Below are 23,265 nucleotides of genomic sequence, written 5' to 3' on the forward strand. Positions count from 1 at the left end.
GAGAAATATTTGAGGTCTAATTGAGGGAGACAAAATGGCTTCAGGATTGTTCTCCTGTACACGTGGTTTATATACTTGTGTATGTGCTTGCCTCGTACATTTGTGAATATTTATTTTGTATTTGAAACCATAGAATTCTTATAACAATACCATCCAACTCGGTGGCCATCGCTGCCTCTGGTGGGAGCAAATTCCATTGTTCAACTATGAGCTTTGTGAAGAAGTCCATTTGTTTGTCTCTCCTGAATCTTCCCACATTTGGCCTCGTTGGATGACCCCACTGGGTTCTAGTGAGGAGCTGTATCTCTCATCAAGTTCTGCAGTGGAAGGGAAGCGCCGTTGCTTGAGGCAAACACGGGCTGAAATATACTCGGAGCCGAGAGTAGATTTCATGCTCTTTATTCAGCTCATAGTGGTGAGGAGGAATTGAAGTTCCCCCAGAATGTCTGCTTTATATACATTATTTACACAATGGGCCCCACATGATTGGCTAATTCTGGCATTCACCTGTATGCCAATCAGGTTGCGGATTCACTTCCACCTGGAGCTGGATTGGGTGGCTCCTGTGGACCAATTAGACTGCTGCATTCTGGACCGTATTGTTCTAGGACCAATCAGACTGCTGCCTCTTGGATCCTAGTCAACTCAGTACATAACACGGGCGGAATGCAACATGATGCCCATTGATGTTTTTGAATTTTTTGAATTCTGGTGCTGGAGGAGACTTTTGAGAGTCCCATGGACTGCAAGAAGATCAAACCTCTCCATTCTGAAGGAAATCAGCCCTGAGTGCTCACTGGAAGGACAGATCCTGAAGCTGAGGCTCCAAGACTTTGGCCACCTCAGGAGAAGAGAACACTCCCTGGAAAAGACCCTGATGTTGGGAAAGATGGAGGGCACAAGGAGAAGGGGACGACAGAGGACAAGATGGTGGGACAGTGTTCTCGAAGCTACCAGCATGAGTCTGACCAAACTGCGGGAGGCAGTGGAAGACAGGAGTGCCTGGCGTGCTCTGGTCCAGGGGGTCACAAAGAGGCGGACACGACTAAACAACAACAAAGTTGTCAGTTCCTATCTCTCCAGTTATCCGAATGTCGACTGGATAAATGAGGCCGCGCTGTTATGCGCCAAACCAGAGAAGTGAGTTGCTCGAGCTGTTATGTGCCAAACAAACTCCCCTTTAACGCATCGTTTCAAAGAGGCAGGAAGGACTTGCCGCTAAAGTATTTGCAAACATTTGCCACCGCTTGGAAGAATGATTCCTTTGTGCTAAGCTACCTAGCAAAACCAAGGCAGGCGGCTTGCCAAAGAATCGGGGAGCAGGGAGAATATTTCAGTCCGGCACTGGATCCAGAAAGAACCCAAGAAGATAGATCAGCTGTCATGTCGACAGAACTGGACACTCTGTATCATGGGCTGGAGTTTCCGCCTCCCTCCAAATTGTGCACCGTCCTCAAATGTACTCTTGAGTTTCTTAGCACACTAGTAGGTTTAGGAAAGGAAAAAAATATGAATGGTTGTGTTTATCCAGCCCGAAAGCCCTCTAGTGGGAAACTGAGCAACTCGCCGTGAGTCACACAAAAGAGTGACGTTGGAAAGCCCAAGGTATAAACAGCGGGACGGAAAGCTTGTCTGATGCCAGCTGGTCACCCAGAGATCCGAAGAAACAAGACGGGGGAATTCAAGGAAAGGAGAAAGGGGGACATGAAGGAACAATGGCAGGTAATTGGCTCTGTTGGGTTGGGTTGTGTGCTTGAGGCTGGTACCTTGCAAGTCTGTGTGTGCCAAGAAACTCCAGAGGCAGCCAGCTCTACAGATCCTGAAATTTTTCACCTTTTATCTATTTTGCATTCTGTCGTGCATCGTGCACACACGTCTATGCGAGGAACTTTCTACGCTCGGCCTGCAGCGATGGGAAATTCCATTGCACCGTGTGGCTTTTGGAGATTTCAGCTGGAAACATCCAAGGAGTGTTCCTTGGTGGGCACATGGAGCAGGAATTTGCCTGTTTTTAAAACGGGAACGAGAGGCGAGATCTGTGCTCCTGCAAGAAAAATCACAGCGTATGTATGTTTTGTCCTGTTTGGCGTTCACCAGGCTGATCGGAGACATCCAATTTCTGGGACCACAGAACGCAAGGCATGCCATTGGCCACAGCTGCCATGCCACTGTGTTTGAGGACAATTAGGAATGTGCAAGCTGGAATTTCAGGCGCACCTTTTGAGACCAGCTTACCCTCCCACAAAGAAACAAGCCTTTCATTTTGGGTCACTTTTTGCATTGCCGTGAAAAGGTTTGCAGGACTAGCCTGAGGGGCAGGGGACAGGAAATATGTCCCTGTTGCCAAGAGGGTCAGGATGCTCTCCTGCTTTGCATGGCACGTCCCCTTGTGGTGTGGCAACATAAATGACCAGACAACAAACCAGCCAGATTTGGGACTCCCGCTTCACGATTCTTCATATATCATTCCCTCTAACAGCGAGTGGAGCCGGCCACTGCCGACAGGACTGTAATCGTAAGAATGTCAGAAGAGCCTTCTGGATCAGGCCAGTGGCTCAGCTAGTCTGGCACTATAGGACCAACTCCTAGGGCCTTTTCAGTGGTGGCTCCCCATTTTTGGAATGCTCTCCCCAGGGAGGTCCGGCTTGTGCCTTCATTAGACACCAGGCAAGTGGCGCTGGGGACGCGGGTGGTGCTGTGGTCTAAACCACAGAGCCTAGGACTTGCCGATCAGAAGGTCGGCAGTTTGAATCCCTGTGACGGGATGAGCTCCCATTCCTCGGTCCCTGCTCCTGCCAACCTAGCAGTTCGAAAGCACGTCAAAGTGCAAGTAGATATATAGGTACCGCTCCAGCGGGAAGGTAAACGGCGTTTCCGTGCGCTGCTCTGGTTCGCCAGAAGCGGCTTAGTCCTGCTGGCCACATGACCCGGAAACTGTACGCCGGCTCCCTCGGCCAGTAAAGCAAGATGAGCGCCGCAACCCCAGAGTCGGCCACGACTGGACCTAATGGTCAGGGGTCCCTTTACCTTTAAGAACATCATATCCTCCAAAATTTCTCTGATGATAATAGGGACATCCTATTCTTACTTACTTACTTATCAAACCTTTATTAGGCATTATGCAGGTAAAACCATAAAAGGAAAATAACATATAAAAGCCTTGAGATATATATAAAAAGGCAGGAGTTGGCTACATACAAATATAAATATATACATATAGAATCAGTGGTTTTCCTTGTTAACCTGCTCCTTGGAGGACTGCTGCCAAAAACACGGCTACCCCCGCCGTTACCCTTTGGTCAGCGTCGGATAGGTAGAGTCCCACACATTCAGCTTGCTGGGGTTCCAGACCACCCGAAAGGGGGGACAGCACGCGTTGACGGAGCGTACTGTACAATGGGCAATGAAAGAGGATATGCTCTACAGTGTCCGGGACATTCATAGAACATCTGCAGAATCTCTTGCTTCTGGGAATGTTTTGATATCTTCCCCAGACAAATGCTGAGGGAAAAACATTCAAACGGGCCAGCATAAAAGCCCTACGTTGGGCTGGGATTATTAATTTAGAGACGTAATTGGCTCTGCAATCTAAGATATTTAAATCGTAGAATCTGGGGGAGCAAATTTTGTTTACAGCTGCCATAATATTTTGTCTCTCGACATCCTTTAGTCTAGTTAGGATATTATGGAGAATATATTGCTCATTAGAATTGTACAGGAGCTCCAGCTCGATGCCTAAAGATTCAATTTTTTTTTCAAGGTGCTGATACCATCTTGATTTATAAGGGTCTTTGAGCAAATCAGCGAGCAGACTTGATGGAGGGCAGCGAAAATGGCAGCGTAACCAATACTTTATTGAGGTGGACCATGCCCAGTATTCCATTGTGTGTATGCCTATTTCTGCACACATTGTTTCATATTTGATCATAAGAGGGAGTCCAAGAATACGTCTCAAAAAGCTGGAGTGAATCTTTTTTATATCACTGTTATCCTATTCCATAAGAGGAAACCCTGGTTTAAAACAGTGAGGACTAGAATCTTTGTGGAAGGGCCATAGCTCATGGGTTAGAGCAGTTGCTTTGAGCATTGGAGGTCCCAGGATCTGCCTCGTCAAGGAGATACGTTGCTCAGCTTTCCACCCCGTACAGAGAGGGCTCCGGCTTCAAATCCCCTCCTCCTCCTGACATTTGAAAACTTTTCAGAGGGCCCACGAGAGCAGAATGACGTCAGTGGCAAAGAGCTACTTAGCTATGCTCCGACAGGCAGCCGGTTTAATGACTCTGTTAGGAGGTGCTAGAGCCACCTTTCGGCTTTTGCCAGAGGCAACGACTCTCTCGCTCTCTCCCACACGTCCCTTTCGAAGGAAGCAAAGACCACGGGGTCATGGGGAATAGAAAGGGCACTGCTCCAGTTTGCAAAGAGGCTTTCAGGTGGCCAAATGACTTTGAAAGAGGATGGGACAGATTCTTTCTTCACGGGACTGTGTAACTCGCTCCCACAGGAGTGGCCACCCCATTTGGACGGCTTTAAAGGGGACTGGGGGAAACCGTGAAGGAAAATGATATCAATGGCTGCGTGCCACAGTGGCTCAGCAGGAGGGGAGAGCGCTCCTGTGTTCGAATCCTGACTGCTGGTTTCTCACGCAGGCATCTAGATGGGCACTGCGAGAAAGGGGTGCTGGACTGGATGGGCCATGGGCCGGATCCAGAAGGGCTAAACTTACGTTCTTATGAGCGGTGATGAAGGGGGTTGTTCAGTAGAGTTGCATTTAGTGGCGCATGTGAGAATCAAAAGGGGTTGTGGTTTTAGGAAAGGAGGAATTATGAAAACAAACAAATAAACAGGGGTTGATGGGAGTGTATTGGTGGGCTGAAAGGCAGCAGTGCCTAGTGAGTGGATCAGCCACTTTGCACCAGTGCGCAGCAAGTAGGTTTTCTTCCAACACCCTTAGCTCCTTTCAGCCTTGTGACAACTCTGTAAAGTATTTCGCTCTAGGAGAAAGCATCCTCCAAATTCGCTGTGGAAGGGTGGAAATAGTAGTGGAGGAAGGCAGGTCCCCTTCTGGGGGGGGGGAATCCATGAGATTGTTGAGCCTGGAACCCAGCATCTGGCTTTGAATTCGGAAACCTGAAAGAAAATAAGAGTTTCTAGTCCTCATGAGACCTGAAAATGCTTTGTTCTTTACCCTCTGGCTGGGTGCTGGGGAATGTGTGCCGGGGGAAGGGGGGCTGGAGTCTGACTGGGGAGAGGGGTCTGTGATTTGTGGGGACCTGTATCAGGCAGGAGGCAAGAGTTGGAGGCAGGGAGAGCTTCAGAGCTGGAGGGTGGAACGTTGGAGGAAGAGGAGGAAGAGGCAGGCCAGGCAAGTGACGGACTTCCCCACCCTCTCCGGCACCACTGCCTCCCAGAACCAGGAGGGGGTGAAAAGGGAGAAGCAGAGGGCATTTCCACGCAGGCCTAGTCTCTGGCTGGCTGTGCATAGCGCATCGAGGGGAAGGTATATAACTGGGTCAGGGGAGTCCCCTGTTGCTGCAACTGCTGCTCCATATACCTGGGAATAGCTGCCTAGACACTAGGCGGGGGGGGGGGGTATTTGGAGCCGAGGGAGGGTCACCTTTGACCACAAAGAGTTAACTATCTGCCATGTGCAATTCTTTCAACAATGTCTAGGCAACGCAATGGCCATATATATGTAATAGACTATCTTTATAGAATTCCTTCAAATCGTAAATTCAAAATGATATCTTTAGTCTCAAAGTCTCTGAAAATCTTTAAATGAAGTGAGGTACCAAACTTTGTACGGTGGAAAACGAGCTGTGAAGCTTTGTGTATTCAACAATGATGTCCAACACTGAACTTTGTACGGTGGAAAACACGCTGTGAAGGCATCTTATTTCAGCAGTGACTACATTATTACATGAGCACTGTTCCACAGAATTTGATATTTTCATTTATATACACTCATTCGAAATAAGATGGGTTTATGAAGCATTTTATATCCACCCACCACGCTGGTGAAGAATTCTACGAAACAGTAGTCAATATCCGGAATTACTGTTCAGTGTTGGACATCACTGATGAATACACAAAGCTTCACAGCTTGTTTTCCACTGTATAAAGTTTGGTAAGGTAAAGGTAAAGGGACCCCTGACCATTAGGTCCAGTTGCGGATAACTCTGGGGTTGTGGCGCTCATCTCACTTTACTGGCCGAGGGAGCCGGCGCACAGCTTCTGGGTCATGTGGCCAGCATGACTAAGCCACTTCTGGCGAACCAGAGCAGCGCACGGAAACACCATTTACCTTCCTGCCGGAGTGGTGCCTATTTATCTACTTGTACTTTGACGTGCTTTCGAACTGCTAGGTTGGCAGGAGCAGGAACCAAGCAATGGGAGCTCACCCCATCGTGGGGATTCGAACCGCCAACCTTCCAATCGGCAAGTCCTAGGCTCTGTGGTTTAGCCCACAGCGCCACCTGGGTCCCTCACACAAAGTTTGGTACCTCGCTTCATTTAAATATTTTCAGAGACTTTGAGACTAAAGATTTCATTTTGAACTTTTTATGATTTGAAGGAATTCTATAAAGATTGCCTATTACGTGTATATGTTCATCGTGTTGCCTAGACGTTATTGATGTTCTCTTTGTAACACAAGGGTTTGTTTCGATACTATGTGCAATTCTTTGGCTTGGGGGTGTCCTTGACACCCTCCAAACCTGTAGCAGAAAGATTGGACGTGTCCCTGGGACTTTGGCCGTGGCAAATACAGTGGTGCCCTGCAAGACGAACGCCTCGCAAGACGAAAAACCCGCTAGACGAAAGGGTTTTCCATTTTTCGAGGCGCTTCGCAAGACGAATTTCCCTATGGGCTTGCTTCGCAAGACGAAAACGTCTTGCGAGTCTTGCGAGTTTTCCCCCTTTTTCTAAGCCGCTAAGCCGCTAATAGCGCTAATCCGCTAAGCCGCTAATAGGGTTGCTTCGCAAGACGAAAAAACCGCAAGACGAAGAGACTCACGGAACGGATTATTTTCGTCTTGCGAGGCACCACTGTAGTCTCTTCCTCCCTCAGGTGCTAACCATTTCCCATCTTTCTTCCCAGACCACCCTGAGAATCCTTGGTGCTCTCGCGGGACCTCTGCTCTCCATCCTGCTGTGAATTCCCCCTCGCCCGGCCTCCGCCTGCCCTGAGATGTTCTCCAGAAGGAAGCCCCCCAGCCCCTGCCCCGCCTGCCCCAACGTGATCACGCCGGACACGATCCCCACCTTCTTCATCCCTCCCAACTTGGCCAGCCTGCAGGGGCGGCTCTCATGCAGGAGCGACAGCCCCGACGGCCGCGGGATCCTGGCCCGGTCGGCCGAGCAGCACATCATCCAGGTGGAGAGCCCGGAGGAGGGGGAGGTTCAGGCCGTGGGGCGCCTCTACAGCACCTCCTCCATGCCCCACCTCGCCAGCCCCGCAGGCTTGCCCTTCCTGCCCGAGAGCCCGCACACTCGCCGCCGAGAGTCCCTCTTCCACGGCGGAAGCCTGCCACGCCGGTTGCAAGGGGCCCGGTTCTCCGGCCCGCCGACGAGGCCTTCCCTGCAGCCCGGTTTGATGTTCGACAGTGACACGGCCTCCTCCACCGAGACGTCCCCTTTCAGCTCTCCCCTGCTGACGCGGCCTCTGAGCTGCCCTCCGTTCTGTCCGGCCTACCGGCATCGCCGAAGATTCGCCTTCTGCTCCACCGACCTCGGCGCTGCCCCGCGGCCCAGCTCCTTGTCCACGGAGGAGACCAGCTCTGCCGACACCAGCCCCAGCTTTCCTCGCCGGGAGAAGGATCCCCCCTGGGGCTCCCCTGCCCCGCTGCCGCTCTTCCCGCTGGACCTGATCCGTTGCCACGAGCGGCTCACCAAGGAGGTGGTGCTGACGGTGAGCAAAGGCGGGCGGCTGAGGCTCTCCAGCGAGTACCTGCAGTCCCAGGGGCGCCTCCGCGTCCGGCTGGTGTGTGCCGAGGCCTTCTACCCTCCCCACTGCGACCCACGGCACTTCAGCTGCTGCGTCTCCTTGCAGCTGCGGCCCGGGGAAGGCCTGAGGCAGCGCAGCGCTGTCGTCAAGAGGAGCCGCAACCCCATCTTCAACGAGGACTTCTTCTTTGAGGGCGTCTCCCCGGAGGAGCTGTCCAGGTGCAGCCTGAGGCTCAAGGTGCTCAACAAGGGCTCTGGCCTCCGGAGGGACGCGGTGCTGGGGGAGTGCGACGTCCCACTGGATTGCCTGCTGCCCTGAAGGGGGCGCCGGTGGGTGGGAAACTCACTGACAGGAAGTCGCTGCTGTCGGCAGGAAGTCGGTTCAGTTGGCAGGAAGGGCCATGGGCAACTCCCCAACAGGAAGTGGATGCTGTCGGCAGGAAGTTGGTTCAGTTGGCAGGAAGAGGCATGGGCAACTCCCCGACAGGAAGTGGATGCTGTCAGCAGGAAGTCACTTCCATTGGCAAGAAGAGGCATGGGCAACTCCCTGACAGGAAGCGGATGCTGTCGGCAGGAAGTCAGTTCAGTTGGCAAGAAGAGGCATGGGCAACTCCCTGACAGGAAGCGGATGCTGTCGGCAGGAAGTCAGTTCAGTTGGCAAGAAGAGGCATGGGCAGCTCCCTGACAGGAAGTGGATGCTGTCGGCAGGAAGTCGGTTCAGTTGGCAGGAAGAGGCGTGGCTTCTCTTGCTCAGGGTCTTCCATCTTAGCCAAGGGGGTCTTTTTGCCAGCCGGGTAGACCTTTGTAAGAATGAAAGAAGAACCTGGTTGCTGGAAGAGAGTTGAACAGCTCTCTCTGCTCACTGGGATCTCGATAATTATTGCCCCTCTCCATCTGAAGATTTTTACATTTTGTTGTTATTCTTTAGTCATTTAGTCGTATCCGCCTCTTCGTGACCCCCTGGACCAGAGCACACCAGGCACCCCTGTCTTCCACTGCCTTCCGCAGTTTGGTCAAACTCATGTTTGTAGCTTCGAGAACACTGTCCCACCATCTCTTCCTCTGTCATCCCCTTCTTCTTGTGCCCTCCGTCTTTCCCAGCATCAGGGTCTTTTCCAGGGAGTCTTCTCTTCTCATGAGGTGGCCCAAGTCTTGGAGCCTCAGCTTCAGGATCTGTCCTTCCAGTGAGCACTCAGGGCTGATTTCCTTAAGAATGGATCGGTTTGCTCTTCTTGCAGTCCATGGGACTCTCAAGAGTCTCCTCCAGCACCAGAATTCAAAAGCATCCATTCTTCGGCAATCAGCCTTCTTGATGGTCTAGCTCTTTATCTTTACTTATTTTTAAAATGCCACAAATTGATTGAAAAGACACATCTGACATTGCGGAATAGTTTGTTCTTAAGAAATGTCGGCCCTCTTTAAAACACTAAGCCATGGGTAGGCAAACTAAGGCCCAGGGGCCGGATCTGGCACAATAGCCTTCTAAATCCGGCCCCTGGACAGTCCTGGAATCGGAGTGTTTTTACATGAGTAGAATGTGTGCTTTTATTTAAAATGCATCTCTGGGTTATTTGTGGGGCATAGGAATTCATTCATTTTTTCCCTTCAAAATATAGTCCGGCCCCCCACAAAGTCTGAGGGACAGGGGACTGGTCCCCTGCTGAAAATGTTTGCTGACCCCTGCCCTAAGCACTGTCCAGCAGGGTCATGGTTACTGAGTGAAAGAACCAGGGGTTTAGTTTCCTGCAACCCTTTTAAAATCCAGCCTTTTTTCCGCAACCAGGAGAATGGGTGCGTACCACTTTGTTTTCAGTGCTTTGCATGCAGGGGGTTCCAGGTTTGAATCCTGGCATCTCCCAGAGGCCTAACTCTGCAAAGCTAGCTTCCTGTGATCCTGAAATCCATTCTCTGGGTTTGCTTGAAAGAGAAGCCTTTTTGCACCTTCCGTCTCTGACAGAATCGCGTGCAGAAAAGTTATATTCCACCACCGCTGAAAACGAAGACAGATGGTCTAATAAACCTATATCAATATTGATTCTGCGTCAGGTGGGCTTCCAACGCAGGCAAGTTTCCATTGCGTGGGTAAAAATAAAATGTTTTAATGGATTGAGGGAGGGAGGGATGAATCCCGGAGATGTGCGGAAACTGATCAGAGAGGCAAGTTTGTAGCAGAAGATTCCTCATGTCACCAGAAGCGCCACAGAAATCGGATTCCTGAGAACTGTAGCTGTAACAACAAAAACAAAAACTTACAAAGTTTCTGGTCCATTTGATGGAGAAGATGGGCATGAAAGCCTGTTGGGCGATGCCGACTGAAACTGGAAAAGAAAGTGGGTACATAAGAGGTTCCAGCACTAGAGGGCAGTCCTCTTTAAGTTAGAATTTTAGAGTTGGGAGACACCCAAAGGATATCCAGTCCAACCCCCCTGCAGGGCAGGAAACTAAGCTAAAAATTTCCAAATGCTATGACCTTTCCTCACAGGGGAGGCTCTCCAGCCCCTTGATCATTGTCTTATCCTTTATCCTTATCCTGCAATATCCTTTTTCTTTTTTTCTTTTTTAATTTTTTTTAAAAAAATTATAAATCTTTATAATACATTCAACACATATTTACACAACAATTTGCCATGTTACAGTTTATGCACAAACACCACACAAGAAAAAGAAAAATACAAAAAAATAATAAAGGAAAAGGAAATACAAAACGAAAGTAAGAAGGATAAAAGAAACTTCCGATTGTTCTCAAAAAAACTAAGTCTCATTCGTTATTTTTTTACACAGTATCATATTATTATACTTTGTTTCCTTAATTTCCTTCAGAGAAATATTCTTCAATTTGTTGTCTATACATTACAAGAATCATTTAAGGTCTGCCAGGAGGTTTTTGCTCTCGTAATAGGTTTTCAAATATTCTTTAAATACTATCCATTCTTTATTCACCTTCTGCATTGAGTACCCTCTAACTCTCCCAGTCATTCTGCAACATCCTTTTTCAGGTGTGGCGACCAGAACTCTATCAAAGTCTTCCAAGTGCAGTTGTACAGCATTACAATATTTGGCAGGTGTTTTTGTGTGTGTTTTTAAATCCCTTTTTGGCAGGTGTTTTTGTGTGTGTTTTTAAATCCCTTTTCTAACAATCCTTAGCGTGGGATTCTCCTTTTTCACAGCTACTGCTAGGAACTCAAGGTTTTGTTCCCAGTCAGTCTCCATTGTGATTCCAAGACACAGGCTTCTTTTAAAATTCATAATTTGCACTGCAGGCAGGGAGGATGATAATAGGGCATATAACACCCCCCCCCCAAAAAAAAGTAGATTTAGGCCCCTTCTGCATTGTACATTTAAAGCAGTATCACTCCTCAAAAGAATCACGGGGAGGGTAATTTGTTGGGAGTTCTTAGGAGCCCTTCCTTATTCCCCCTACAGAGCTAGAAACTTTATAGCAGTTTAATTATCAATCCATCTTCCCATGTAACTCTGGAAATTGTAGCCTTGTGAATGGAATTTTGGGGGGTGTCCTAACAACTTGGCACCTTTAACAAACTCTTTTTCTTCTTTGGCGATTCCTCGTAGCCGAGTAAGATTGTTTTCCATAAACACGGTTTTATCAGTGAGTCCGTAAGTGACTGTGGAGGCCAATTCTGGATCCACACGTCCTTCCACAGTGGGGACATTGGTTTCCGGGCAGGAGTTGATCACGGTGTGGGTTTGCCAAGCGTGCCTTCCTCTTAGCACGTTTCTCCCTTGCGTCCTGAGTTCGAGTGTCTTCAAAGCCCATGACACCTTTGGTAAAAGCTGTTCTCCAACTGGAGCTCTCACAGGCCAGTGTTTCCCAGTTGTCAGTGTTTATACTACATTTTTTTAGATTTGCCTTGAGACAGTCTTTAAACCTCTTTTGTTGACCACCAGCATTACGCTTTCCATTTTTAAGTTCAAAGTAGAGTAGTTGCTTTGGAAGATGACAATCAGGCATCCGCACGACATGACCAGTCCAACAAAGTTGATGTTGAAGGATCATTGCTTCAACACTGGTGATCTTTGCTTCTTCCAGTACACTGGCATTAGTTCGCCTGTCTTCCCAAGTGATGTGTAAAAATATTTGGAGACACCATTGATGGACTCTTTCGAGGAGTTGGAGATGGCATTTGTAAGTGGTCCATGTTTCACAAGCATATAGTAAGGTTGGTACTACAATAGCTTTGCAAACAAGCATTTTGGTTTCCCTGCGAGTGTCCCGGTCCTCAAACACTCTGCACTTCCATCAGGAGAAAGCCGCATTCGCAGAGCTACAACTCCCACGATTCTCTGGGGAAAGCCACGACTGTTTTAAAATGGAATGGTAAAGTTTTAAATGTGTAGTTCAGATGAAGATTTCCCACAGGACCACAGCAAGAGAGGAAAGGGTTAACCCCCCCCCCCAGCTTCACGCCTGTTGCAAATCTGATTATTTTCAGCCTCCATCCCTCAGTCATTTAAAAAAAAAAAAACATGTTAAATGCATCTTTAACATCTGCTGTGCAGCCCTGACTCACCCAGGGAGGAATGCAGGAATTAGGAAGGGGGAAATGTTATGTTATTTTCTACCACCAGATGGAAACCTTGGACCAAGTATTTCAGCGACTGGAAACAAGTAAAAATTCTCCAGCAAAGACTCGTGTTTATTCTCGGCCAATTCTGCTGCCTCCCTGTAGCCGGGCAGGGTTGGCAGCTTTTAAATTGGCAAATTACGGGCAAGGCAGCCACTCCCCATTTTTTTAATGGGGGTAAAAAGTGCTGGGCATGCCAGGGTTTCTTCTGACCACAACAATGCCATCATAAGGACCAGTCGCACCGCTTTTAATTGTCAGAGGCGGAGTCAGGAAAACAGGTCGCTGGCACCTAAGGCAGCCGGCCAAGCTATTATCTCAAAGGGGCACTGGCTGGAGATCTTTATTTTTGAAATGGGAATAACACTTATACCATTTCACCTGGGGGGAATTGACACATTGCTGCTTATTCCTGCTCCGGTGAACTTTTACTGCTCGTGACATTCGCTGAGATCCATAGTTATCCCTGTCACTTCCTGTGAAAGACACTTGCTTGGTGCGCTTTCCTTCGAAACGTCTTCCGTACAATTTGAAAACAGAAGCTGTGGTTGAGGTGAGACATGCGCATCACATGTGAGCATGTGGAGTTCAGAGAACTGGAGATGTGTGTAGGGAAATAAATCAGGCAAAGAGCATTGCGTGAAGACATCCTTGCCTCTCACCCCACCTCCTGAACGTAAGAACATTATTAATATTATTGTTAGGGACAGGTGGCACTGTGGGTTAAACCACAGAGCCTAGGGGTTGCCGGTCAGAAGGTTGGTGGTTCGAATCCCCGCAACGGGGTGAGCTCCCGTTGCTCAGTCCCTGCTCCTGCCAACCTAGCAGTTCAAAAGCACCTCAAAGTGCAAGTAGATAAATAGGTACCACTCCAGCGGGAAGGTAAACGGTGTTTCCATGCGCTGCTCTGGTTCGCCAGAAGCGGCTTAGTCCTGCTGGCCACATGACCTGTATAGCTGTATGCTGGCTCTCTCAGCCAATAAAGCAAGATGAGCGCCGCAACCCCAGAGTCATCTGCGACTGGACCTAACGGACAGGGGTCCCTTTACCTTTACCTTACTATTTATACCACACCCATCTGGCTGGGTTTCCCCAGTCACTCTGGGAGGCTCACAACAGAATATTAAAAACGCAATAAAACATCAAACATTAGAAACTTCCCTGAACAGGGCTGCCTTCAGATGTCTTCTAAAAGTCGGATAGTTGTTTATTTCCTTGACATCTGATGGGATGGCGTTCCTCAGGGCGGGTGCCACCACCGAGAAGGCCCTCTGCCTGGTTCCCTGTGTAACCTCACTTCTCACAAGGAGGGAACCACCAGAAGGCCCTCGGCGCTGGACCTCAGGTTTGGAAGGGGCTGAGAGGGTCATTCTAGCCCTTCAATGCAAGAAAGCAGGTTCCCACAGTTCCGTCCCACCCCACTTCTGCTGCCTCTCTTTCTTTCTCCTCCTCCGTCAGGACCTGCCAATCCCACCCCGATCCTGGCAGCACCGCGGGGCTCATGAGAAATCTCTCCTTTTCGGATCCTCCCCACCGAGGCCTCGGGCCTCGCTGCAAAAAGCCGATCCGATATTGAGCTCTCCTTTCTTGGCACCCATTTCCTGGGCTGCGCCCTTTACTCTCCTGGAAGCCTCCTCAGATGTGGCGATAGAGCGGCCTGCCTGGGGTGGTGGAGCTGAGGGGGAGAGGCGTGGAGCCGCTGAAATGAAAGCATTCGGCCTGCTGTTCCAAAAAGTACCTCCCCAATTTTGTGTTCCCCCTGCCCCACACGGCCTGCGCCTCCTCTAATCCGTGCCTGTCTCCCGTGGGAATGCCAGGGAGCGTCCTTGGCTGACCTTGGCAGGAGATGCTCCCCCGCTCAACTGCGTGCCGGGCCTGCTATGTCATGTTGACAACCAGCCGTGATTTCACCTGCGTGCTCCTGTGATAGCAAATTTGAGGTCTTAGATATATGTTAAATGTTCATAAGTGTACCAGCCAAGCACAGGAAGACCGACCTGGAACCATTTTGATTCCCAAACTGTCCCAAACTGACCAAATGTTTTCTCTGCAAGGTCAAAGGAAAATGGAAAAGCCTCCCCATTGTCTTTTCCTTCACAAATCCAGTCTTAAGGGTATGTCTGTATATGAATAGGGTGACCTGGCTCAGGAACTAAGTATTTATCATTACAAAAGACTTGCCAGGCTCCCCAGGGTATCCAATCAAGTGAGCGTTAACAGGTAACCTGTCAGGAGGTAAACAACGCACTCAGATTTCTGCTGTAGACCGCCTTTTCTGTGATGTAGGTATAATGTATCTGAGGTATGGTCTTAGGTTACACCCCTTCTGTGATGTATGTATGATGTTTCTGGGGGTGGTCTTAATCTACAGGGTGGCAATTTCAAAAGTCCATATAAGCCCTTGCATAGCATTTTTTATGGGTCCTCCTCCTTTCCTTCGTGTGGGGAGCAGCACCCTGTTGCAACAGATCAATAAAGATCAGGCTTACTAGCTGCTTTGCTTCTCAATATATAATAATAATAATAATAATTTATTATTTGTACCCCGCCCATCTGGCTGGGTTTCCCCAGCCACTCTGGGCGGCTTCCAACAGAGATGAAAAATACACTAAAATGTCACATATTAAAAACTTCCCTGAACAGGGCTGCCTTCAGATGTTTTCTGAATGTCAGGTAGTTGTCCATCGCCTTGACATCCGATGGGAGGGCATTCCACAGGGCGGGCGGCACCACCGAGAAGGCCCTCTGCCTGGTTCCCTGCAACTTGGCCTCTCGCAGTGAGGGAACCGCCAGAAGGCCCTCGGAGCTGGACCTCAGTGTCCGGGCAGACCGATGGGGGAGGAGACGCTCCTTCAGATATACTGGACCGAGGCCATTTAGGGCTTTAAAGGTCAGCACCAACACTTTGAATTGTGCTCGGAAACGTACTGGGAGCCAATGTAGGTCTTTCAAGACCGGTGTTATATGGTCTCGGCGGCCGCTCCCGGTCACCAGTCTAGCTGCCGCATTCTGGATTAGTTGTAGTTTCCGGGTCACCTTCAAAGGTAGCCCCACGTAGAGCGCATTGCAGTAGTCCAAGCGGGAGATAACCAGAGCATGTACCACTCTGGCGAGACAGTCTGCAGGCAGATAGGGTCTCAGCCTACGTACCAGATGGAGCTGGTAAACAGCTGCCCTGGATACAGATTTGACCTGTGCCTCCATGGACAGCTGTGAGTCCAAAATGACTCCCAGGCTGCGCACCTGGTCCTTCAGGGGCACAGTTACCCCATTCAGGACCAGGGAATCCTCCACACCTGCCCGCCTCCTGTCCCCCAAAAACAGTACTTCTGTCTTGTCAGGATTCAACCTCAATCTGTTAGCTGCCATCCATCCTCCAACCGCTTCCAGACACTCACACAGGACCTTTACCGCCTTCATTGGTTCTGATTTAAAAGAGAGGTAGAGCTGGGTATCATCTGCATACTGATGAACACCCAGCCCAAACCTCCTGATGATCCCTCCCAGCGGCTGCATGTAGATGTTGAAAAGCATGGGGGAGAGGACAGAACCCTGAGGCACCCCACAAGTGAGAGCCCAGGGGTCTGAACACTCATCCCCCACCACCACTTTCTGAACACGGCCCCGGAGGGGCCCGTACTGGGCCCCGATGTTACAGGTGGTTCCGCTAAATTGTGAACCACCTGAAAGAGTCTCCTGCTGCTGTTTTCTGCAGATGCAATAGAGGCGGTGAAGACGTTGAGCTCTAACCTGTGTCCGGTCAGATTCAGAATGGGTTATCCGCCACCGGCGCTCTAGCCGTCTCAACGATTGTTTCATTGCCCTCAGATCCGTGGCCCTCAGATCTGGTTGGCCTCTGTTCTTTTCTCCCACCAATAGGGAACCTATGTAAGGACTCTATATGGTCTCTTGGATACCCCATAAGGGGAAAAAGGGCAATTTTTGTTTACAGCACTCCTTGTGTTAGGAAGGAGCTAGGAAATGCCAAGATAAAGATCATGCTGTCTTGGGGACCCTCTAGACTGGTACCAGTTTCATACCCTCCAGCAACTGGGGTACCCAAATCAAGACGCTCCATTTTTTTTGCCGCAAGCTCTCACGAGGCCCAACTCACTCGCATCAGAGCATGAGCTCCCCAAAATGAGCATTTTCCTTTTTTTCTTTTATTAGTAATTTCAACATAACATTTTATCAAAAAACATATCATCCTTAAATCCCCCCCCCCATTTTCCCCTCCCTCCTCCCCAAAATATAGCCCACCCTCCCCTCCCCCCCAGACTGCCCTCAGCTCCTCTCTCTGGTTTATCAACATATGTTATTTTCTGCATGTTACAAAACTGTACAGATCCTTAATTTATCTATCTAGATGTTATCAATAAAAAGTTTGTGAATGTTTATTAAAAGCCTGCCAAGGAGTCTATTTTGTTGTTTCTTTAAGTACCTTGTAAAGGGTTCCCATTCACCTTTAAAATCACAGTTATCCTCGTCATGTAGTTTGTGTGTCAGTTTTACCAATTCTGCGTACTCTATCAGTTTCTCTTGCCACAGTTCTTTGGTCGGGATTTCCTCGTTCTTCCATTCTTGTGCTATTAAGACTCTTGCTGCCGTTGTCGCATACAGGAAGCAAAATGAGCATCTTTTGATCCTGCCCTCTGGTGCGAGTCTGCTGGCTTGCGCAAGAGTGCTGGACCAAGAACACGGGGCGTTCCAGGATACAACCAGAAGCCAGGAATGGTTTCTGCAATTCCAGGACGTCCCACTTAAATTGGGGCAGTTCTGCGGCCCTTGTGCTTTATTAGTCGTTCTGCAGTCTGTGTTACAGCATTATGTATTTCATAAAATCCAGGCACCCACCGCCTGACTGTAAAAAAATCAAAAGCCTCAAAGTGGTTTACAAAAAAAAAAAAAAAAGACGATAAAATCACCAGTAGGAAACAGCAACAATTTAAGACTTTTGAAAAGTTTAAATAGCAAGGGGTTAAAAACAGATTAAAACTTGTGTGAGCTATCTAAACCTCTGGATAGGCGTGTTTTAAGCAGTCGCCAAAAAGAGCACAGCGAAGGGAACCGGCCTGATATCAACAGACAAGGAGTTCTGAAATATACTCGGAGTCGTGTGTGGATTTCATGCTCTTTATTCAGCTCATAGTAGTGAGGAATGGAAGTTCCCCCGAAATGTCTGCTTTATATACATTATTTACGCAATGGGCCCCACAAGATTGGCTAGTTCCGGGATTCTCCTGTAGGCCAATCAGGTTGCAGATTCACTTCCACCTGGAATTGGATTGGGTGGCTCCTGCGAACCAATCAGACTGCTGCATTCTGGATCCTGTTGTTCTAGGACCAATCAGACTGCTGCAATTTGGATCCTATTAAACTCAGTACATAGCAAGTTCCAAAGTTCAAGTGCTGCCACACTAAACGCACAACAGTTAAATGTCTAGCAGTTCAGTACTGGAAGAAGAGATCCCCACCTCCAGCGCTGCAGTTGTGCATTGGCAGATGACAGGACTCAAAAAGAGCAAGGAATATGCACAAGATGTTGGACATGATATTATGATGGCTGACTGGGAACAGTTATGGACCACAGGTATGAAGTTTACGGCATGTAATGCCTTAAGAGAGAATATAATGAAAATGATCTACAGGTGGTACATGACACCAGTCAAGCTTGCAAAAATTTATCATTTGCCCGAAAATAAATGTTGGAACTGCAAAGAGACCAAAGGTACATTCTTTCACCTTTGGTGGACATGCCCAAGGATTAAGACTTTCTGGGAGATGATCTATAATGAAATGAAAAAGGTATGTAAATATACTTTTCTGAAGAAACCAGAGGCCTTTCTCCTGGGCATGGTCAGCCAATTGGTGTCAAAGAAGGACAGAACTTTCTTTATGTATGCAACAACAGCAGCAAGAATACTCATCGCGAAGTATTGGAAGACACAAGATTTACCCACCCGGGAAGAATGGCAGATGAAGGTGATGGACTATATGGAATTGGTGGAAATGACTGGCAGAATCCGAGACCAGGGAGAAGAGTCGGTGGAAGAAGATTGGAAAAAATTTAAAGATTATTTACAGAAATATTGTAAAATTAATGAATGTTAGAAGGATGTTGGAATGAAGTTATGTGGTTTTAGCAGAAATGTTATAAGGGTTTAGGAAAAAATAGACTGTTAATTGGTGAAAGGAGGGAAAGTAAAGTTACATCATATTGAGATAAATTACAGAACAAAAATTGGAAAAGATGGAAAGGATTTGCTGAAATAGTTAACCAAATTAGAATACAAAAAAGGGAGGTGTGAGGAGGTCAAGGAAACAAGCAAATGAAAGATAAGTGTAATGGTTATAAGGGGTTACTTGTGCGTAAGTTGCCGTTACTTTCGGCTAGATTGCCTGGCTAACCATGCCTCGGCTGACAGCCCTCACTCCATGGCCATTCAGTCGCTTGCAGAATCCGTCAGTGGGTGTTTCTTGAACCTCTTCCAGCATAGAAGCTGTTTGACGCCAAGTCTCCTCCTACTCTCCCTGCGTGGGACTCTTCTGCGCAAGGAAGGAGTGGGCAGAGGCGCGCCCGTGCTCTCTCCACTGGTCTCGGGCAAAGAGTCTTGGAGACCCCTCTCCGAATCCTCCATCTCCCTCCCTTCTCTACTGGTGTTGCACTGAATTCCTTCCCCCCTGCTGGTCCCCTCTCCTGCATCGCTCGGGAGCCTTGCCTCCACCTCTCGCTCCGATGTCAGTTCCCTGACAATAAGTTATGGGAAGATTAGTTGTGTTTTTTTCTTCTTCTTTTTTCCTTATTGTGATGGGTTGTTTTGTTTTTGTTTAATATGGTGTTATTACTTTTACTTTTGCTTTTTGTAACCCTTTAAAATTTTAATAAATATTATTTAAAAAAACAAAACAAAAAGAGCAAGGAATATGGGCAGTTATCAGACATGTGGATTCCAAAACAGACCGAGTTCATGGTGTTGTTATTAGTACAGTCATACCAGATGCTTTCGGTTGCACGATTTCGGGTTGTGCACTGCGCTGAACCCGGAAGTACTGGAACAGGTTACTTCCAGGTTTCGGTGTTTGCGCATGTGCAGAAGCGCCGAATTGCGACCCGCGCATGCGCAGATGTGGCGCTGCGGGTTGTGGACACTGCAGGCGCTTCCCGCACAGATCACATTCGCAACCCACGCGTCCACTGCATATTAGCATTTTTTTGCTCCATAAGATGCACTTTTTCCCTCCTAAAAAGTAAGGGGAAATGTGTGTGCGTCTTATGGGGCGAATGCAGGCGGGAGGCTCTGCTCAGCGCTCCCTTTAAAGAGCCGCGTGGAGTGTGTGTGTGTGGCTCTAGGGGGCTTTTCCGCGAGGTGGGAGAAGGGACTGACGAGCTGCCCTCTGTCCCTTCCCACACCTCCTGGAAAAGCCAGCAAACGCCACTGCCAGGCTCTGCTCAGCGCTCCCTTTAAGGGCTCCCTTTCGTCCCTCATCCCGCTTTGCTGGGAAGCCAGCAGAACAAGAGGCGCTGCACAGCTATCGCTCTTGCTCTGCTGGCTTCTCAGCGAAGCGGGAGGAGGGACGGAAGGGTATAAAGCAAGAAAAGCGAGATCCGCTTACATGCTCTGTGCAGAATATATTTTTTTCCTGCTTTCCCCCTCTAAAAACTAGGTGCATCTTATGGTCTGGTGTGTCTTATGGAGCAAAAAAATATGGTATATTAGTATTAGTATACTGTTTATTTATACCCCACCTTAGCAGTTTGGGGCCAGTTTATTTGTGGGATCACCTTGCCCGGAATGTGCCCATTCAACCGCTCTAATCTGCAGAAGGGACGCGGGTGGTGCTGTGGGTAAAAGCCTCAGCGCCTAGGACTTGCCGATCGAAAGGTCGGCGGTTCGAATCCCCACGGCGGGGTGCGCTTCCGTCGTTCGGTCCCAGCGCCTGCCAACCTAGCAGTTCGAAAGCACCTCCGGGTGCAAGTAGATAAATAGGGACCGCTTACCAGCGGGAAGGTAAACGGCGTTCCGTGTGCTGCGCTGGCTCGCCAGATGCAGCTTGTCCCGCTGGCCACGTGACCCGGAAGTGTCTGCGGACAGCGCTGGCTCCCGGCCTCTAGAGTGAGATGAGCGCACAACCCTAGAGTCTGGCAAGACTGGCCCGTACGGGCAGGGGTACCTTTACCTTTCTTGGGCAAGGTGATTGAGCGAGCGGTGGCCGAACAACTCCAGGCACGCCTGGAAGAAGCGGACCATTTGGATCCCTTCCAGTCGGGATTCAGGCCTCATCATGGGACTGAAACTGCCTTGGTCGCACTGGTTGATGATCTTCGGCGGGCTAGGGACAAAGGTGAGAGCTGTTTCCTAGTTCTGCTGGATCTCTCAGCGGCGTTTGATACCATCGACCATAACATCCTTCTGGACCGTCTTGAGGGGCTGGGAGCTAGGGGCACTGTCATACAGTGGTTCCGCTCCTTCCTCCTGGGCCGTGTTCAGAAAGTGGTGGTGGGGGATGAGTGTTCAGACCCCTGGGCTCTCACTTGTGGGGTGCCTCAGGGTTCTGTCCTCTCCCCCATGCTTTTCAACATTTACATGCAGCCGCTGGGAGAGATCATCAGGAGGTTTGGGCTGGGTGTTCATCAGTATGCGGATGATACCCAGCTCTACCTCTCCTTTAAATCAGAACCAGTGAAGGCGGTGGAGGTCCTGTGTGAGTGTCTGGAGGCGGTTGGAGGATGGATGGCGGCTAACAGATTGAGGTTGAATCCTGACAAGACAGAAGTGCTGTTTTTGGGGGACAGGAGGCGGGCAGGTGTGGAGAATTCCCTGGTCCTGAATGGGGTAACTGTGCCCCTGAAGGACCAGGTGCGCAGCCTGGGAGTCATTTTGGATTCACAGCTGTCCATGGAGGCACAGATCAAATCTGTGTCCAGGGCAGCTGTTTACCAGCTCCATCTGGTACGTAGGCTGAGACCCTATCTGCCTGTGGACTGTCTCGCCAGAGTGGTGCATGCTCTGGTTATCTCCCGCTTGGACTACTGCAATGCACTCTACGTGGGGCTACCTTTGAAGGTGACTCGGAAACTACAACTAATCCAGAATGCGGCAGCTAGACTGGTGACTGGGAGCGGCCGCCGAGACCATATAACACCGGTCTTGAAAGACCTACATTGGCTCCCAGTACGTTTCCGAGCACAATTCAAAGTGTTGGTGCTGACCTTTAAAGCCCTAAACGGCCTCGGTCCAGTATACCTGAAGGAGCGTCTCCACCCCCATCATTCTGCCCGGACGCTGAGGTCTAGCGCCGAGGGCCTTCTGGCGGTTCCCTCACTGCGAGAAGTAAAGCTACAGGGAACCAGGCAGAGGGCCTTCTCGGTGGTGGCGCCCGCCCTGTGGAACGCCCTTCCAGCAGATGTCAAAGCGATTAACAACTACCTGACATTCAGAAGACATCTTAAGGCAGCCCTGTTCAGGGAAGTTTTTAACGTGTGATATTTTATTGTATTTTTGCTTTCTATGGAAGCCGCCCAGAGTGGCTGGGGAGGCCCAGCCAGATGGGCGGGGTATAAATAATAAATTATTATTATTATTATTATTATTATTTACCTTTACCTTTAATCTGCAGAACTGGCACTCTTACAGGTGCCACACAATACACACCCCACCCTTGTAAGAAATTAGCCTTTTAGCATCTCAGTGCCTACACTATGGAACTCCCTGCCTGTTGACATCAAATGGGCAGTCTTCTCTGTTGCCCTTTTCTCGGTGCCTCCTTCGCTTAGGCAACCCTACCCAGACACGTGGACGTCACAGGTGCTTATCTCTCAGCTAATGTTGATTTTAATCACCTTTTAAAGACCTGTTTCTAACAACTGAGAATCTTAATCTTTTATTTTGCATATCTTTTATTTTTTATATGTTTTTGCAAACCACTTGGAGGTTTTCTTGCAATCATGTGCTATATAAATGTTTATAGGTACAGTATTATTTATTTCCACGGCCGAAGCCATGATGAAAGACAATGTACATAAAACAAAATAAAATGCATTAGAGAGTTAAAAAAAATTATTAAAAGCATGCATTCTGTCAGATAAGAGTTTGCTCCCCTGAAGAGTTTAACTATATCACCCCTACAAAATTTTCTCCATAAAATTGCTGCTCTAAATGCAAAACAGGCCAGTTTTTCAGAAGTGCAGGGGGACCTGTTTCCTAATAAAATGTTAATCAAACACCCAATCAGTGGTGTAGCGTGGGGGGTGCAGGGGGGGCCAACCGCACCGGGCGCAACATCTGGGGGTTAGGGTTAGGGGGCGCAAATCCACGGGTTAGGGGGCGCAAATTACTTGCCTTGCCCCGGGTGCTGACAACCCACGCTACACCACTGCACCCAATTGATCCCTCGATTGGGAGATTTAAACCTTTGGAAAAGGATGCTCTTATGCACTCGTAGATTGAGCAAACCAGTAAGCAGCGGCATAAGTGTCGTTAACTAAATAAATTAAAGTAAGCATTAACAATATACAGGTCTGCTTGCAGGAATGATTGGGTAATCAGCATTCCTGATGAACAGAAATTATTTTGCAACATCCAAACCGTGACAGACGGAGGTAATGGAAGTTCATACTTTGCCGTGGCTTTGGGCTGTAGATGTTAGATTAGACCAGGGACATCATTAGAGAGAGATCCAGGGTCCCCTTTTCTCGTTATTTTTAAAACCCTTTAAAAAAACAACCAAGTTTGCTTTGAAT

The 23,265-nt window shown here is 48.8% G+C and overlaps 1 protein-coding gene and 1 long non-coding RNA gene across 3 annotated transcripts in view; one reads left to right on the forward strand and one right to left on the reverse strand.

Annotated features, from left to right (window-relative positions):
- The window catches only part of LOC307205904, a 260,341-nt gene that overhangs the window by 45,821 nt on the left and 191,255 nt on the right, over positions 1 to 23,265 (reverse strand). The window lies entirely within an intron of this gene.
- Positions 1,398 to 8,770, forward strand: C2CD4D (C2 calcium dependent domain containing 4D). Of its 2 annotated transcripts, XM_079958341.1 has the most exons (3): positions 1,398 to 1,722; positions 7,097 to 8,271; positions 8,473 to 8,770. In XM_079958341.1, exon 2 carries the CDS (start codon positions 7,187 to 7,189, stop codon positions 8,258 to 8,260), a length of 1,074 nt encoding a protein of 357 aa, XP_079814467.1. In that variant the 5' UTR covers positions 1,398 to 1,722; positions 7,097 to 7,186; the 3' UTR covers positions 8,261 to 8,271; positions 8,473 to 8,770. The 2 variants fall into 2 exon arrangements, with proteins under 2 accessions (XP_079814467.1, XP_079814466.1); XM_079958340.1 differs by having other exon boundaries at positions 1,399 to 1,722; positions 7,097 to 8,770.

The sequence above is a fragment of the Podarcis cretensis genome (genome assembly GCF_951804945.1).
Source record: "Podarcis cretensis genome assembly, chromosome: 16".
Taxonomy (NCBI): Eukaryota; Metazoa; Chordata; class Lepidosauria; order Squamata; family Lacertidae; genus Podarcis; species Podarcis cretensis.